Raw genomic sequence first — 17,902 nt, forward strand, 5'->3', positions numbered from 1 at the left:
TTTGTAAATAATAACAATTAACGCAAGTAAATAACTAATAAAAATAGTTAACGCAAACTTCGAGATGTATTTTATTATATTTATCTTAATGATAAATAAACAAATAAATAGGATAGATAATGGAATATTTAATATATTATTTAATGGGATATTTAATGCGGTATTTAATAAGAGATGGAGGAAGATGGTTGTTTCGATATACACAATTTCGAGACCTTGCTAGAAACATGAAACTAGTATATAAAGTGACAATAACACGCAACACACGTGAAATTTTAGATATTCAAGCCGCTGGTGGAGAAGCAATTCAGGGGACCGGATTTTTACGAACGATGGAAGGTGGAAAAAGAAGCGGAGCCGGTTATCGAGAAAACGATATTCGCATTGGAGACCATAGAATCTCGAGTATATAAATCACCATTTGACTTTAACAATCGTGACGGTAGATTTGCATTAACGTAACCGCAAGTTGTATCTTACTACATATCTGTTACATAAAGAAATACCTAATTTCTTGAATATCTCGCATCTTTCGATCTAAATCAGTAACCAGAATTTCGACACTTTATTTCCTCGCCGAAGAGCGCAGCGCTAAGAAGGCCATCCGAGTTTCGCCGAGCGTCCGTGTTCATTTCCAAAACGGATCTGAACACAAGAACAAGCAGACAGGACGAAGAAGACGGTATGACCTCTGCGTCCAGTTTGCAGGACGAGGCTGCGAGAAGCAGAAGGTCCAAGTCGAGCTTGAGAGGAAGCGGCAAGAAGTCGTCGTCCGATATAAAGTCTAGCAGATCGGCCGATACTTTCAAAGAAACGGCGAGGGACCGTCAGAACAAGAAGGATATTTTAAATTATCTTGACAATTTGATCGCGAGCGTAGAGTGGTCAGCATTGCTTTCTCGTAACAAAGATTAATGGACATATCTGATATCACCTTAATGATTAATTTCCTTCTTCCACATTCGTAATCTGGCTCGTTCCGGCGATGTAGGACGCTAGAGCACGTCGAAGGCGATATTTTACTGACCATGCCGACCATTCCAGAGCTGCAGGATCCGGCGATAACGGACGATATGCTGCTGAAGAATAAAGATATCGTCCAGCAGATGGAAGAATTGGTCATATCGTGGGAGAAACACATACAGAAAGTGAGCGAAACTTTTCCTAAGCTTTATTTATTTTTTTTTTTTTTTTCCCAAGAAGATGCAATCTCTCGCGATTTCTCCGCAGCTTCCTGTCGCTCGCAATAAAATACAATTGTCGATATTACAAATAACAGTAGAGACGCTGACAGCGCATGTTAATATCTGGGAATTCACCATAACAACTCAGCTGTTCGGTATTGCATTGTACGATACTTCATTACCTTATCGGTACTTTATTATCATTATCGGGTGATCAGGTGATAGAATCGTACACGAGCAAGATGCTTCCGGAGAAGGGACCGATGGTGGATTACGAATACTGGCTGGATTGCGAGACCAGATTGACGATGCTGGTGGAACAGTTGAAAATGCCGGCCGTCAAGAGGATCCTCGCGCTCCTCGAGCAGATATTGTCGCCGATCGCCTCAAGCTTCCAGTATTACCAGATGGAACTGTGGAAGCAGTACGTCGAGGCTCAGGATAGCAATAAATTCATGCACACGCTGTTGAGACACTTCAAGGTAATAACGGAGACTGCGATGGCGGCTTTCGCTTTCATCGCAGCGCGACACAACGCGACCGCCAGCGGTATGCTCGAACGAGCTTTTCTCGTTTCTACTTCTGGACCTGTCGAGTCGACTACAAATAGATCGGACGATACGCGCTCGTAGATTGTCCGAACGTTAACTCACGCTGCACAATAGATGTATCGGAGGTTTTCGCCAGCCATATTTCTCTTATCGATGGTTATGGGGCAGAACATGTATGGTATGCCTACATTGAGGGGAACATGTCTCGTATCTGGATTTGTTCTACAAATGTCCTGTAGAAACCTGTGAATAAATTATACATCCTATAAATATAGCTAAACTACCAATTATAGATCAATTATATAGCAAAGTGAAAGAATTATAAATGGGAGAACCATATTTTGATAATAAGTATCATGTTAAGAATAATAATAACAGGTGTATATTGCTATTATTATTTTTCTTTTGTTAGAACAAGAAGAAAATGTAAAGTCGGGGCCGAAAAGGACTAGAACTTCGGTGACATTAATCATTTTATCCTCTCGCTGCATATTCAATCAAAGCGCCCATCGTTATTCATCATTTTCTGCCACCTGCGAACCACCTGGGAATTTCGCTCATTCGCGTTTAAATTTTTTAAATTATTTATCTTTAATTACTAATTAACTTCTGATAAATTACCCACTTCCTTAAAATACTTTCATTTCAATTTTTTAAATTATTTTCGATACAATCACCAATCACGATTCGACGAACTTTTGCACTTCTACCCTTGATGCAACATATGATATGTATGTATACAGGATGATTGTCCTTGAACAACTTGTCCTTGAAATGACACATGAATTTTTGAATTCCAAGACTATTTCCTCCTCTTACAAAATGTTATAATATATTATATTAAATTAATTATACAAAATTATATAAAATTTTATTATAAGATGAATTATAATTAAGTTGAAATGAAGTGTTTTAATATCGGAGGATAAAATACTTGGTTACGCGAGCATTCTTAAACTAAGCTTTCAAAATACAAACGGGAAATACGGAAAATAAGAACGAGAAAGAGTGTTAATCACGGCTCGGAAAAAGCATGAGATATTTTTACTTTTAAGAAAATTGGTAAATTTGTATTCCTTTGTAAAGATTATTTATCTTGAGAGTGACAGCTTTTACTACTTGTTAGCGCGCGTTGGTGCCCGTTTTATTAAAGAGTTTTATTTTTAATTTTACATTAGGCTCGCTCGTAAGTTGTGGACTTTCCTTCTTGGACGGGCAAAATTAAAGAGAATAGAGCTTAACACTTCGCTGGTTGTAGTCTTACGGAAGTTATAAAAATGATGGGCGCAATGTTATTACGTGCATCGATAAGTTTGTCGCATTAGACGCCCTTCATAAGTGCCTGCGTCTGATGGTGAGTTGTGTCGTCTTTGTCTACCTTCTGTACCCGACTCGTGATGAGCAAATTACTTATCTTTATAACTCAAAAACTAAGCTTCAAACATTTTGCATTAACATTTTGCAAGAGGAAAATTCGTCTTAGAGTTCGTTCGAGAACATGTCGTTTCAAAGACAGCAAGTTGCCTTGAATTACTCTGTATGCATATGTATTAAACGATAACAATGCATTCGGCTATTTATCACATCGTCCGCAGCTGGTTACCGAATCGGACTCGTTCGAGTCTATAGCGGAGTGCATGCCTTCGCTGACGGAGGGTCTGCGGATGCTTTGGGTGTTGTCCAGCTACTATTCCTCCGAGGAGAGACTGACGTCGTTGATGAGCAGGATCTCGTGGCAGCTCTGCCAGAACATCAGAAGGAACCTGGCGATCGTCACGTTATTCAAAAAGCCATTGGAAGTGGTGTTGGAGAAGACTAGCTGGGCCAGCAAGATGATGAGGCAATGGAAGCGATCTTACTTGAAGACCCGATCGGACATCGAGCAGCTGGGAAAGGGGACTCGTTGGGAATTCGATCAGAAACGTCTGTTCGAGGCCACCGAGTATATCGCCGATGTATGTGGCGAGCTCCACAAGATCGCCAGCGTCCTGCAAGATTTTTACAACATCTTCGGGGCGGACCTCAAGTCCATCATCGACGACCCAGCGCAGATCGACACGGTGGTGAAGCGGGTGGACGCGCTGGTGGTGCCGATCGAGCAAGCGGACTTCGACGTCTTCAATGTGTTCAACAAGGAGAACTGGGAGGCTATGACAGCGTGGTTCTACGAGGAGGTGTCGTTCCTCGAGGACCAGGCCAAGTTCTACATCGACGAGTGCTTCACTGTACTGATCAGCGCCGAGGGCGCGCTCGAAATGCTGCTCAAGTTTAAGAACATGAAGACCCGCGCCGCTATTCAGCAGCAATTGCTGAAGAAATTCAATATGATCATACAGCAGTTCAGTAAGGAGATCAACACGGTAGAAATCATCTATAATCGGAATAAACGGCACCCACCGTTGCTGACGTATCATCCGCCGATGGCGGGCGCGATCTTCTGGGTGAGGCAGCTCTTTCACAGGCTGCACAGGCCGGTGCTGATCTTCCAACAGATCCGTGAACTGAAGCACAGCGAACTGAAGCTGCTGGCGTTCAGCAAGTACCTCGACATTGCGAATCAGTTGAAGGACTTTGAGGAGGCCAAGTTCAACGCGTGGCTTGACAATGCGCTGCTGATGGTCACCGCCACCATGAAGAAGAGTGTACTGAGAATAGTGCACGTCGAACGCGACTCTCCAGTCACTCTGACCTTCCCGGAGGAGCTGCAACCTATGAAGGAGCTGCAGTTAACTCACTTGATTTCAAAGAAACACAAAGAAACGGGCACGATCCCGTCGACTCCGCAAGAATCGCTCAAATACAACGCTGTCATATCAAAGCCAAGCGTGGATACACCTTCCGACGTTGCAGGTTCTAGAACCATGCCTGTAAACGCACAACTGCAGCCGGAAGCGAGAATCGAAGCCAAAGGAGTCCCTCGTAAGGACCAAAAAGGCTCCACCACCGTGTCCTCGGAGAAGCACGACGCACGTACGAAGATCAGCTGGACGGACTTCATGAGCGGCACCATTCTGGTGGAGTGTCAGTTGCGTTTCCAGCTGAATTTCGACCTGGAGGTCTTCGAGGTTATAAGAGAAGCGGAACTGATGGAGCAGCTGGGCTTCAAGCTGCCCACGGCCTTCAGGGACGTCGGTGTCCAGAAAAACCGACTGAGAGCGGACATCGACGTCACCGAGAAAATGGTCAATCAGTACAACAGCGTCGTGGACGCGTTAGAGAAGAGTGATATACAATTGCTGAAGCAGACTCTGCAAGATATCGAGAGACATCTTCAACCGGGGGTAACGCGCTTCAACTGGAACTCCTTGAGCATCTCCGATTACGCGTCTATCTGCGGCAAGATGCTGAAGAACTTGAACTCCATCGTCGAGCAAGTCAATCAGATGAAGCGAGACCTCGACAGCCGAATAGAGTCCGAATTGCAGTCGTACCATCTATTCTCCACGAAGAAAGAGGCCGCTGAGGCGGAAGATCTCTTGCCGTGCAAGGTATCGAAATAAAGATCTATTCTCAGCGCTCAATTTCCATAACGGTCTTTTCTCATAATTGGGATTTCATTTCATTCATGTTCAAATGTGTCGATAAGGCCATCTTTTTCTTTTAAAAACAAGTCGAACATGAATATATTTCTTTTATATACATATATGTATGTATAGGGTGTCCCATTTAACCTGACAAATCGTAATATCTGGAAAACTACATGTCGGATCAAAAAAAGTGGGTAATGAAATTTGTTCGTCTCGAAGGGGGACATCCAATGATATCAAACTCGACCTCCCACCCCACTCCCGGAGGGTGGAGGTGGGGGGCAACTTTGAAATCTTAAATGGAAACCCCCGTTTTTTTATTGCAGATTCGGATTCTACGCCACAAAATACGTAAGTTTCGTCCGAAACTTTTTTTTTGATTCGTGATAGATGGCGCTGTAATCGCAAAAAATTAGATTTTCTGCAATTCTCCAGAAATGATCATTGGATTGAAAAATAAAAAAAACGCTCGCATGTGGATTATGAGCCACTGCAGCTAGTACTGATATTTGATTATTTTCTTCACAAACAGTAGCTCTACGCGTTCTTTTCTTCAGTTGTACACTTCCATCAGTACAAAACTATGTAACAACTCTAACGAAAGAAGAACGTGATCGTACTCTTTCAGGAAAACGCTCAGCATACAAATTGACAGCATCGTCAAAATTTCTCCTACATTCACCATAAATGAAAATCATTTCAATTTTTTCTTGCACAGTTACATAATTCATGATGCAAAGTCAGAAGAGAATGATAGTGGCATGGAACACTCTTCAAAAATTGATTAAGCACCTCTCCTGATTAGAAAGGTAAGTGTCTAATAATGATCGTCTCTTAAGTTCTATGGGCGCGGACGATGGAGAGATGCCACTAACAAATTAATTATGCAAAATCACCCCGAAGGTGAGAGGCGAGGGGACTCACCTAAAACAAGCACCCCGAAGGGAACAGAAAGCTACTACGTCCTCGTCGTTGTTCCTGGGTAACGCTAAAAGTAGTTTCTCGGAAAAATTCAACGCTATCTATCACGAATGAACAAAATTGTTTCCATAAAAACTTCACGTAAAATCTAATTCTGCAATGAAAAATGTGGGTTCTCATTTGAGATTTGAACGTTACCACCCACCCTACCCCGAGGGGATGGGGGGGAATAACTGTTATTATGTTTTTTAAAAATATTTTTAAAAATATTGAACAGGTATTTTTTTATTTTTCAATCCAATGATTATTTATGGAGAATTGCAGAAAATCTAATTTTTTGCGATTACAGCGCCATCTATCACGAATCAAAAAAAAAGTTTCGGACAAAACTTACGTATTAACTTACGTATTTTGTGGCGTAGAATTCGAATATAAAAAATGGGGGTTCCCATTTAAGATTTCAAAGTTGCTCCCCACTCCCACCCCCCGGGAGTGGCGTTGGAGGTCGAGTTTGATATCATTGGATGTCCCCCTTCGAGACGAATAAATTTCATTACCCACTTTTTTTGATCCGACATGTAGTTTTCCAGATATTACGATTTGTCAGGTTAAATGGGACATCCTGTATATATTCCATTTTTATGTTTATCTTTTTATTATTTTTATATGTTTACCTTGTTATTATTTTTATACATTTCATATATTTCTATTTAATATTTCTTTCCCGCCAATTGTATAAATTTCCATAGCCTGTAGTCATAAAAAAGTGGATTTATATGAATCTTGTTATATTATTTTGTAATAATAATAATTATTATTATGTAAAATATTATTTGCAAGCGCTATTTGTGACACACATAATTTACAGCTGTCTAAAGCAATTTATAATTAATTGTTATATCCTTACCGCTGGTTTATTGATTATTGTATTAATTAGTTCCTTTGTCTCTTCGCAGCTTTACTTTATAGAAGTTAAAAACCGGCGGTCCGAGTTGGTATCGTCGATGTCGAAAGCATACAAATCGATCAGCCCGATGCTCATGAAGTTGGAAAGCCTAGTGTTGGGTACTTCAACTGGAAAAAGTTCAGACATGCAACTCTTGTATGAAAAATATGAGAAAAAAATCTTCGCCGCCTTTATAATGTATATATCTCTTTATATCACAGAATCTTTTTCTATATAAATGTGTTCAATTGGCTTGCCATGTCCTGAGATGTCACTTTTGTCCGTACTCTAGGTGCATGATAAGGAACATGGAAGTTCTGGACAAAATGCTAAACAGGAGCAAACCGATTTTCCAAATTGACGCGGTACTAATGGCGTCCAAAGTGGTATTACGTCCATCGTCCAGCGAGATCTACAGCATCATTTGTCATGACGTGCGAGATCTGCTGGAAAGACTGAAGGTATTCTCCCGATGGATGAATGGAACCTGCTTGGAGTGTGAGCCGCAGAAAAAGGAGCTCTCAGAGGACTTGGTCGTCTTCAGTTTCTTTGAGGACGTGATGAGCGTTCAAGTTGAGTAAAGTTGGCAAATTCGCGCAAAGTCTTAAAGCTTCGCAGTGAATGTTCAAACGTATTTCCACGTGTTTCTCGATGTCGAATAATGGCGATCCTTGGGCTCATTTGAAAGCTTGCACCTAAAACTGTCACAGGTAGTTAACGAGCTCGTCAAGCTGGTTCAAGATACGGCGTACAAACTGTCGATGGATTGCTGGCGATATCTGTATAGGTGGAAGAAGTACAGCAATCTGTGGTCGTTCGATAAGAATCTGGTCTGCGAGAAGTTCGCGGCGACGAAGCCCACGCTTCCGCAGTACGACGAAAAGTTCACATTCTACGAAGGCATTTTGGAGGAACTCGAGGACATGGAACTTCACTTCGACCTGAACAGTATACGGTAAAGCGGTGACCAGAGCAGAAAAATATCAGAAGTACCAAATACCGTCTTATTGCTAGACGAATATTCATTTAATATTTACAAAAATTATTATAACTGATTATATTGTATAATCAATCGTTTAATATTTATATGTATATTGTTCGATTTAAATTTATTACTCTTCGTTACTTACATTTATATTTACCATTTATTCAATTAATACCTATATTTATCAACGGAGAAAGCATCAACCGAAATTCCTATGCTGACAATTAATCACCGAATCTTCATTCCTAACTTATCAAAATGCACGAGACATAAATTTACTTTTTCAGATCGTTATTTTCGTCTCGTAACGCTGCACTTGCAAATATATTTTGATTTACGTCGCTTTTTTCCTAAAGCATCAACCTGAAGCCGCTCTTGTCCGACATCAAGCGTCACGCGAACGAGTGGAAGCAAATTCTGGGGAATTACCTTATATCCGACACCGTACAGGAGATGAACCAGTTGAAGACACGAATTGAGAACTTCCAGAGCGAGATCGAGTTGGTGATCACCGGCCTGGATCGTTACACGCTGATCATGCAGACGATCGCCGACGTGAAGAGAGTAGCCATCCAAACTGAGGTGCTATATCTCTCTTACCAGGAATGCTTTCAAACCATGCGCACCCACGGAATCGAGTTTTCCGCGGCGGACGAGGCGATGGCGTACAAGCTGCAGCACGACTGGGAAGCGTTGTACCTCGAAGCGCTCTACAGGGCATCGACCTTGGAGAGCACCAGCGACAAATTCTGTGAGATGACCGAGGATCAAATTCGCCGGCTGCTAGACGAAATGGCGAATTTCGCCGAGGATTTCGAGGAGCACGGCCCGGGAAGTGTCGGCGACAATTTGCAGCTCGGACTGAAGAAAATGGAGGTAAGGAGTGTAGGAAAGATTTTCTAACATCTCCCAAAGACAAAAATATCTTTTTAATTTTTATTTTTAGAAGGTGAAAATGAAAATTTCCTTTAATTTTTACGAAAAATATGAAAATAAAAATTTTTTAAATCTTCATTTAAAAGAAAAACAAAAATTGTTTTAAATTTCTAAATACCAACAATTCGCATTAACAGGGCTTTCTAGATATTTGGTCAGTAAGAAAATTGACCAAAGCTATTTGTCTATAATTAATCGTCGTTAATAATTAATTAATTGCGATTAATGAATTATTGCAGGACATTATTCGTCAACATTATTATTCCTGCAGTAATTAATTAATCGTAACAGTCTGCAATTAACATTGGCTAAATTCTTTGCTTAATTGGAAAATGTCAATTTGCGTTGAAGGGAGTTCCCTTGATTGTGAAAATTTCCTTTTAAGGATATTTTTCTTTCGAGTTTTTTGATAGTCTGTCCTGAAAAACTTTAAATATAATATCTAAATCTTAAATTTTTCCATAATCCTCTACATTTTATTTTTAAATTCTTAAGGAACAAATCGCAACTACAGTGGCGTGCAAAACTTTTGAGCCACACAATTATTATTATATATTCATTTCATAATAAGCGCTAAAAACTTTACACATTTATATAAACAAAATGTATTTATTTGTCCTACAATTATATAAACTTTATAAACTCTTAATAATTCTAAATATTTTATTTTTACACAATGTCTTATTACAAACAGTGCAAAAGTATTGCGCCAGAAAGTTTTCTTATTCATAAGAAAAATATATTATTGAAAACTAATAACAGAAAATGTTGTCAACGTTTTATAAACTTAACACTTTGTTGCCATGCCTTTAGAAGCAATCACTGCAGCACAACAGCAAGGCACTGATACTATTAAATTAGAAATGCGATCTTGAGGTAAATTTTGTCATCGAGTTTGCAACTCTTGCCACAATTCAGCTTTATTGGAGTGTTTCTTATTTCCTGTACGTAGTTTGAGTTCTTGCCACAAATGCTCAATAGGATTCAAGTCCAGCGATTGCGAGGGCCAGTCAAGAACTCGCATTTTTTTCACGATGAAAAATTCTTTTATTAGTTTTGATGAATGTTTGGGATCGTTATCTTGTTGGAAAATCCAACTACGTGGCATGTTTCGAGTTGCATATGGCAACATATGCTGTGTCAATATATCTCGATACATTATAGCGTCCATAGTATACATTATAGCGTACATACATTATAGCGTCCGTGATCTCAACCAATGGACCAACTCAATTATAAGAAAATGATTCCCAAACCATCACGTTACCTCCACTATGTTTTACGGTAGGAATTTGGTATCTTGAGTTATATCTTGTGCCTGTTGGACGTCGTATATACTTTCTACCGTCACTTCCGAATAACTGAAACTTTGACTCGTCAGAGAAAAGTACTTTTCGCCAATCAACTTCAGTCTAATGTTCAAATTTCTTTGCAAAATCATCTTTGCAATCGAGCTTTCTTATTTTTTACACTAATTAATCGTTTTTTTTTTACACCAGCACGTCCTAAAAATCCTACCCTAGACATCGAGATATTGTACTTCGACTAATATTTGCAAGATTTTCTTCTCGTAGTTCTCGAGAAATATCCATGGCAGTTTTTCTAACTTCTGCTATCGACTTTCTTTTAATCATTTTATCGACGCGCTTTGTAGTTTTGCGAGGTCTACCGTTTCGTGATTTATCAGCTAAAGAGTTCGTCAACTTATATTTAGCAATAATCTTATTTACAGTACTTTTATCAATTAATAAGCAATTAGCAATTTCGCGAGAAACCTTTCCTTGTTGAGAAAGATTAATCACGGCTTCGCGTAACTGAAGGCTTGTATGTTTCGACATTGCGGTAGACAATAGACTGGACCTTAGTTAAAGTAAATATTTACGAAGGAGTTTCATAAGAAACGTAAACAAACCGGGCTCATAAAGTCACAACAAGAATACGGCTCAATACTTTTGAACACATGTAAATATTATATGACTAAATAATTAGAAACTATGTAATTTCAAAATTTTGTAACTGCACTATTATTAGTAAGAATGTTATGTCAACTATTTTATATAATTAATTTTTAGAGTAAATCAATATATTGTCATGTATCTTAAAAAGACACTATGGCTCGAAATTTTTGCGCGCCACTGTATATGAGACACGAGCCTTCTCATACTTTTAGGAATACGGCAAGCTGATCGATCAGTACGAGGAGAAACGCGCGACCCTGGCAAAGTCTGAGATGCTGTTCGACCTGCCACCCGTGGATTATTCAGTCTTCCTCAAGGTCAAGAAAGACTACGAGAATATGGAGATCCTATACGATCTGTATAAGCAGCAGAAAAACGAACGAGAGGTCTGGGCGGAGACCCTCTGGGTGAACTTGAATCCTCAACAGCTCATCGATGGCATGGAGCACTACATAAAGGAATTCCGACGCCTGCCGAAGTTCATCAGAATGATAAACGTCGGACAAGCCTTGGACGCCGAAATGAGGAACTTCCGGAATTCGGTGCCGCTGTTCATCGAACTGAAGAACGAGGCAATGCGAGACAGACATTGGCAGAAACTAATGAAACAGACTGGGCAATACTTCGATATGGACCCAGACAGGTGTGACAGCGACAGCTAAGCTAAGCGATAGCTAAGTGCTAATTAAACGCGTGCAGGACAGAAAATTTAATCAACCGTGGACTTGATGATCCTTAGGGACCGTTAGCGATAACTGTGCTATTATTTTGCATCGCCGCATACAAATGGCGAATGTGTGTTTTTTATAACATCCTATTCTTTTCTTTACTATAATCTATTGTATGAATTTCGTCACTATTACGACAGACGAGACGAAGACAGGAATCTGAAGGATTCCGTCGCGAATGAGGAAGGCTGCGTGTTTGTCGTTTACTTTAATTGCTCACAGCGTTCAAAAGCAGCGATGAAAGAGCGACATAAATATGTACGAAAGAATGTGTCCGAAAGATTGCTTTCGTGTCACTACGCCGACTTGGTAGCAAGTTACAGCCGTGTGCAACCGCGGTACTAACGACAGCTAACAGCTGGGTACCTGCTCTCTCGCGCCGGCGCACTGGGTCTGTTTTCACGCTGTGTTCTTCTAAAGTGAGATGAACGACAACGCGTAGCCGCAGCGACCGCACTCGTCTGGACCGGGGAGTGGGGGCAAGGCCGCGTTCGCTGGGCGCCGTCACATGCGCGTGAAGTACGGCTTCCAGGGAAAGTGTCTGCGGCATGCGACTATTGTCTCATGCTTAAGCCCTAAACACAATACCAGGCAACAGACAATAAGAATAAAAATAGACCAATCACAATAGATTATTCTTGTAATAGTCGATTGTGATTGGTCTATTTTTATTCTTATTGCCTGTTGCCTGGCATTGTGTTTAGGGCTTTACACATTGTGGTGCTTTGCACGTGACCGCTCCACGCGTAAAGCCCTAAACACAATGCCAGGCAACAGGCAATAAGAATAAAGATAGACCAATCACAATCGACTATTACAAGAATAATCTATTGTGATTGGTCTATTTTTATTCTTATTGTCTGTTGCCTGACATTGTGTTTAGGGCTTAACGCCGGGCCAATCGGGAACGATATTAACATCGATAACTCCTTTCTTTTCAAACGTCGTAGCGACTTGAAACGAGAAACTGTTGGAAAGGGGAAATTAAAGCACTCCTAATGGACATAAAATCGGGATTAACTGAGATGATCATTTCTCACATGCGAAAGACGCAGATTTTTATGTCCGCGTGAGCGCGAAAATTAATCTACATTAAAAATCAATGGAAAATATTGATTCGCGAAATTTGTAACGTGTAACGTTAGTTTTATTTCTAGCAGGTGAAAAATGCAATTTGCCAGGAAGAGGAAATAATATTGGGGGAACTCTTTACTCTGATATTTACCTTGATATTTGAGAAGTAATCTCTTAAGAATTTTTGTATGTTAATTTGTTTATTTCGCAGAATTATACAAAGAAGAAAAAGTAACTGTGGTTGATTGTCAGTGATCGATGTAGAAACTCTCTCTTGAGTGTGTATAATTATAGCATTTATCTTATAAAAATATAATCGGTAATACAAGAACTTTTTTTATACGATACAAAAATGACGCAAGGACAATCATTTACGATAGAAGGGTAAGCTTGTTGAATGGCGGTCTTTGTTTATTTTAACGAGATATATATCAATATATCAAAACGATGTTGGATTATTCTAGATTTACCTTAAAAAACATGTTCGCCATGGAGCTGGGCAAGTACCAAGAGATTGCGCAAGGTATCGTGATGAACGCCGTGAGGGAACTTGCGATCGAAAGAGGCGTAAAAGAATTAATGGATGTGTGGAAATCCACGGAATTTAACGTGATCAAGCACTATAAAGGTACCTAATTGCTTATAGAAAAATCCAGTATAATAAATAAGAGAAGACAAACTCTATCTTAATGATTAACTGAATTGATTAGAGCTGGATTTAAATTAAAACCCGTAAGAATAAATAAGACTGTTCAATTTAATTGTTAATAATGTATAATATAATTTCATGATAACTTGATAATCACTTATAATTATTCAACAATTCAATGCAAATAATTTAATCAGTAATTAAATTATTACCAAATATTTTTATAATTATTATCAGACTATTGATTATATCTAATCAATAATTTAATCTCAAGATAATTTAATCGAGCGAAGCACATAAATATATCTATGAATATCGGGAACATTTCTTAGGCACGGAAGATCGCGGCTTCATACTTGGGCCACTCGACGAATTGAACATAATACTAGAAGACAATATGTTGAACGTGCACAGCATGGCAGCCTCCCAATTTATCGGACCGTTCCTTGGCGCCGTCCAGAAATGGGAACAAACGATGCACACGATTTCCGAGGTACTGGAGGTGTGGGTGGACTTTCAACGGAAATGGCTATACCTCGAGGGCATCTTCGTAAGCAGCGATATCCGCCTTCAGTTATCAGACGAAACAAAAAGGTTCGATGACATCGATAAAATCTTCAGGCACATTATGAATGACACGTCGAAGAGACTCAATGTGCTGGAATGTTGCACGATTCAAGGTACCATAAAGGAACGAAATTGCGATAAATTATGCGGCTATATTAAACGACCATTGTTATTTGTTGGATATTTAGGCCGGAAGGAAGAATTCGAGGCCATGATCGTGGCCCTCGACAAGTGCCAAAAATCTTTGACGGAATACTTGAACAATAAACGCGCCGTGTTTCCACGATTCAACTTTATTAGCGACGATGAGTTACTGAACATTCTTGGCAGTAGCAAAATTACCGCCATCCAAGAACATGTAGGAAAGATGTTCGACAATCTTGACAAGTTTAAGTTCGCATCGAGCAACACTGATAGAATGTTCGTGACGGCTCTTATATCCTGCGAGAGGGAAATTATGGAATTCAGGAATCCCGTGAGTACGGAAGGCAATGTTGAAGTCTGGATGGGCTCTGCTCTCGAGGAGATGAAGAGGTCGAATCGATATTTGACGAAGAAGGCGGTCTATGATTATGGCAAGGTTTGCGTCACATTATCGTAGATCATACAGGCACATTCAGTTCTTACTTTTATTAACTGGATACGAAAGATCTCCGTCGTGTTTGTTGAATAAAATGAAAAACGAGATTATCGGATTTCGAAGGATTGATAATTTTTTACGAATAAAATAAATGATATCAACTCGTTATTTTTTCAAACAACATTTTCCTATTTCCCTTTTAATAACCAAAATTCAGTTTTCTTAATTTTTTTCGCGATTAATTGTAATTTTATGAAAATTTTATATAATGAAAGAGCGGTCACTGCAAATGTAGATGCAACTGCCAAGGACAAAATGGATACTCGAGTTTCAAGGAACGATGGTCCTCGCGGCCAATCAAATATGGTGGACCGCGGAGGTCGAAAATGTTTTCGAAAAGATATCTCAAGGAAATAAACGCGCGATGAAAGAGGTAATATGTGCGAGTAAAATGTTCTATGTTCAAATAAAATAAACATACAAAATGGCCCGCTTCTGCCATGTTATTTTTTACGACAGATTCTTATACCTCTTCTTTATACATAGTATTTGCAACAACTCAATTATCAATTGAACGAACTGGTGACGCTGATGGGCAGCGCTACACTTACAAGCAGGGACAGGAAAAAAAAATTGATTATATATTCACGTCATCCATATATTATTTCTTAAAACATCAATCCATGATTCGAATAAAGTCATTAATAATTTATAACTTGCCACACAAAAGTGTGTAGTCTCCAACCGTTATGTGTGTATTTATTTATTTATTTGACTAATAAATAAATTAGTTAAATATATTTCTTCCCTCTCCATAATTACATAATAATTATATATATCAATTATATTTAATTGTACAATAAATATATGTAATATATACTTAAATATATATTTATATACTTAATATATATATATACTTAAATATATATATATATATTTATTTATTTAACATATATTAATAATTGGAAATATATATTTAATATACAGGGTGTTCTAAAAAGATATGTAAAAAATTTAAGGAGATATTCCTCACCTGAAGGATGAAAAAATGTTATATGGACATAGGTGCTTATTTCAGGAGTTATGTTGAAAATACAGTTAGCTGTATTACTTACACAAGAAAAAATTTAGGATTAATTATTGTAAACAACAATCGTTTAATTAGACTTATTTACATTTTTAAGTTTTACTGTGACCTAGAACTAGTTGCAATAAATGTTAAAAATGTTCACCATTCGCCTGAATACAAGCAGTGACGCATTGATTCACGTCGACGCATTGATTGACACGTGCTTGTATTCCACTGCTTGTATTCAGGCGAATGGCGAACATTTTCAACATTTATTGTAATTAACTCAAGGTCACATTAAAATATAAATAAGCCTAATTAAGCGATTGTCATCTACAATAATTAATCCTAAATTTTTCCTTATGTAAGTAATACAGCTAACAGTATTTTCAACATAATTCCTGAAATAAGCATTTCCGCACCTACATCCATATAACATTTTTTCATCCTTCAGGTGTGAAGGAATATCTCCTTAAATTTTTGACATATCTTTTTAGAACACCCTGTATATAATTAAATAATTATATAAATAACTAATAAATAATAAACTAATAACTAATGCCAAGCTTTAACGAGCTTCCATTTGCTCCTAAAATCATGTGTATTCTCCCGTTAGATAAATAAATATTTTGCACCTGTAATAACTTTATATGATAACTCTAAGCAAAAGATATGTATACTCGTAATGTGTGTTAATTGTTTATCACTGTTTGAACTCAATGTTCTTGTCGTTACCAAAATAAGCGACGGGCTATTTTTGTATATGCGTGCAGATTCTACTGGGTTCATCATCTGGACAATGTATGGATGAACCAGTGCACAGGCGCCTTTGAGTACGGCTACGAGTACATGGGTCTTAATGGTAGATTAGTAATTACGCCTCTGACTGACAGGATATATCTCACCATCACGCAAGCCCTCTCGATGCACTTGGGCGGTGCGCCGGCTGGTATGTGAATTCATAAACGTTGTATCGCGATTACGAATTTCCCATTGAGCGTTCCAACAGCTCCAACAGCTCCAATAGCTCCAATAGCTCCTCGCTGATCAAAGTATAACGTAATTAGCAATGGACAGAATTTCAAACGCTCCACACATTAATGCGCTACATGAAATACAAATCAAAGGGGATTTTCCGCTTTGCAACGAACTTCGTCGAAAGAGATGCTCCTCTTACAATGAATATCTCGACGTTTGGTATCAAGGTCCCGCTGGAACCGGAAAAACCGAGACGGTCAAGGACTTGGCCAAAGTCCTCGGACTCCTGTGCGTTGTCACCAATTGCGGAGAAGGAATGGACTATATCGCGATCGGGAAGACTCTGGGCGGGCTCGCTCAGTGCGGGGCATGGGGTTGCTTCGACGAGTTCAATCGCATCGACAGCTCTGTTCTTTCTGTCATCTCAACCCAGTTGCAAACTATACGCTCGGCGCTGCAAGTTAAGGCTCGGAGATTCACGGTATGCCTGCACGAATATCGTGATAATTGTAATGAGTTGTAAAACGACGACAACCAGACGCAATTAATTCGGAATTAATTGATTAATACCGATCGGAATTAACTTGGAATTAACTGATTAATACCGATCGGGAATTTGTAAGTATTAAAGTTCTCAGTCAGATGCCCAGTCAATAAGGAAAATCATAAAAAGCAGTCGATGCAGATTGATACAGGTTAATTAATTATTGCGGGAAGATCATAATGTCGACGAGAGAAATATCGCACGCGTCAAGTATCGTACGCGAAGCGTATGTCAATATTTATATTTATGAATAATAATTATATATATGTATATTTAAAAATATTACACTTTAATTATTTTAAATCAATACTTATTTTATTTTAATGTTAATACTTACATTTCTTTTAATGTAAATATTGACATAAATTAAAACTTGTAATATTTTGCCTACTTCCGATATATTTGTGTCGAACTGACGCGATATTCCGATTATATTGATTCTAAAAACTAAATCCATCTATTTGAAATTAAGAAAATCGAACACGATGCTGCATTGTATTAAAAAAATACAGACGGCAATAGAAAAATCGGCCAAATTGCAAGAAAATACGTAGCATAATATTGTAAGAAATTTCGTTTAGCTCTAAGACTATTTATCTAATATTACAGCAATATTACTCTAACATTTATTTTATTACAGCAAATTATATAAATTTTATTTTCCTATTCTTTTGGTCTTTTTTTTTATTTTTCCCCACAATCCTA

The 17,902-nt window shown here is 38.6% G+C and overlaps 1 protein-coding gene across 1 annotated transcript in view; it reads left to right on the forward strand.

Moving 5' to 3' along the window:
- Dhc98D (Dynein heavy chain at 89D) overlaps nt 1-17,902 on the forward strand; it is a 44,624-nt gene that overhangs the window by 5,014 nt on the left and 21,708 nt on the right. The window contains exons 8-25 of the mRNA XM_025307709.1: nt 280-458; nt 657-884; nt 992-1,148; nt 1,403-1,666; nt 3,331-5,223; nt 7,140-7,327; nt 7,422-7,701; nt 7,840-8,084; nt 8,471-8,990; nt 11,221-11,651; nt 13,275-13,438; nt 13,792-14,139; nt 14,215-14,606; nt 14,902-15,039; nt 15,153-15,255; nt 16,173-16,180; nt 16,420-16,624; nt 16,881-17,134. Of these exons, the coding sequence (XP_025163494.1) occupies nt 280-458; nt 657-884; nt 992-1,148; nt 1,403-1,666; nt 3,331-5,223; nt 7,140-7,327; nt 7,422-7,701; nt 7,840-8,084; nt 8,471-8,990; nt 11,221-11,651; nt 13,275-13,438; nt 13,792-14,139; nt 14,215-14,606; nt 14,902-15,039; nt 15,153-15,255; nt 16,173-16,180; nt 16,420-16,624; nt 16,881-17,134 (5,997 nt within the window). The remainder of the gene's footprint in view (nt 1-279; nt 459-656; nt 885-991; nt 1,149-1,402; nt 1,667-3,330; nt 5,224-7,139; nt 7,328-7,421; nt 7,702-7,839; nt 8,085-8,470; nt 8,991-11,220; nt 11,652-13,274; nt 13,439-13,791; nt 14,140-14,214; nt 14,607-14,901; nt 15,040-15,152; nt 15,256-16,172; nt 16,181-16,419; nt 16,625-16,880; nt 17,135-17,902) is intronic.

Source organism: Harpegnathos saltator, unplaced genomic scaffold, assembly GCF_003227715.2.
Source record: "Harpegnathos saltator strain DR-91 unplaced genomic scaffold, Hsal_v8.6 scaffold93, whole genome shotgun sequence".
NCBI classification, from domain to species: domain Eukaryota; kingdom Metazoa; phylum Arthropoda; class Insecta; order Hymenoptera; family Formicidae; genus Harpegnathos; species Harpegnathos saltator.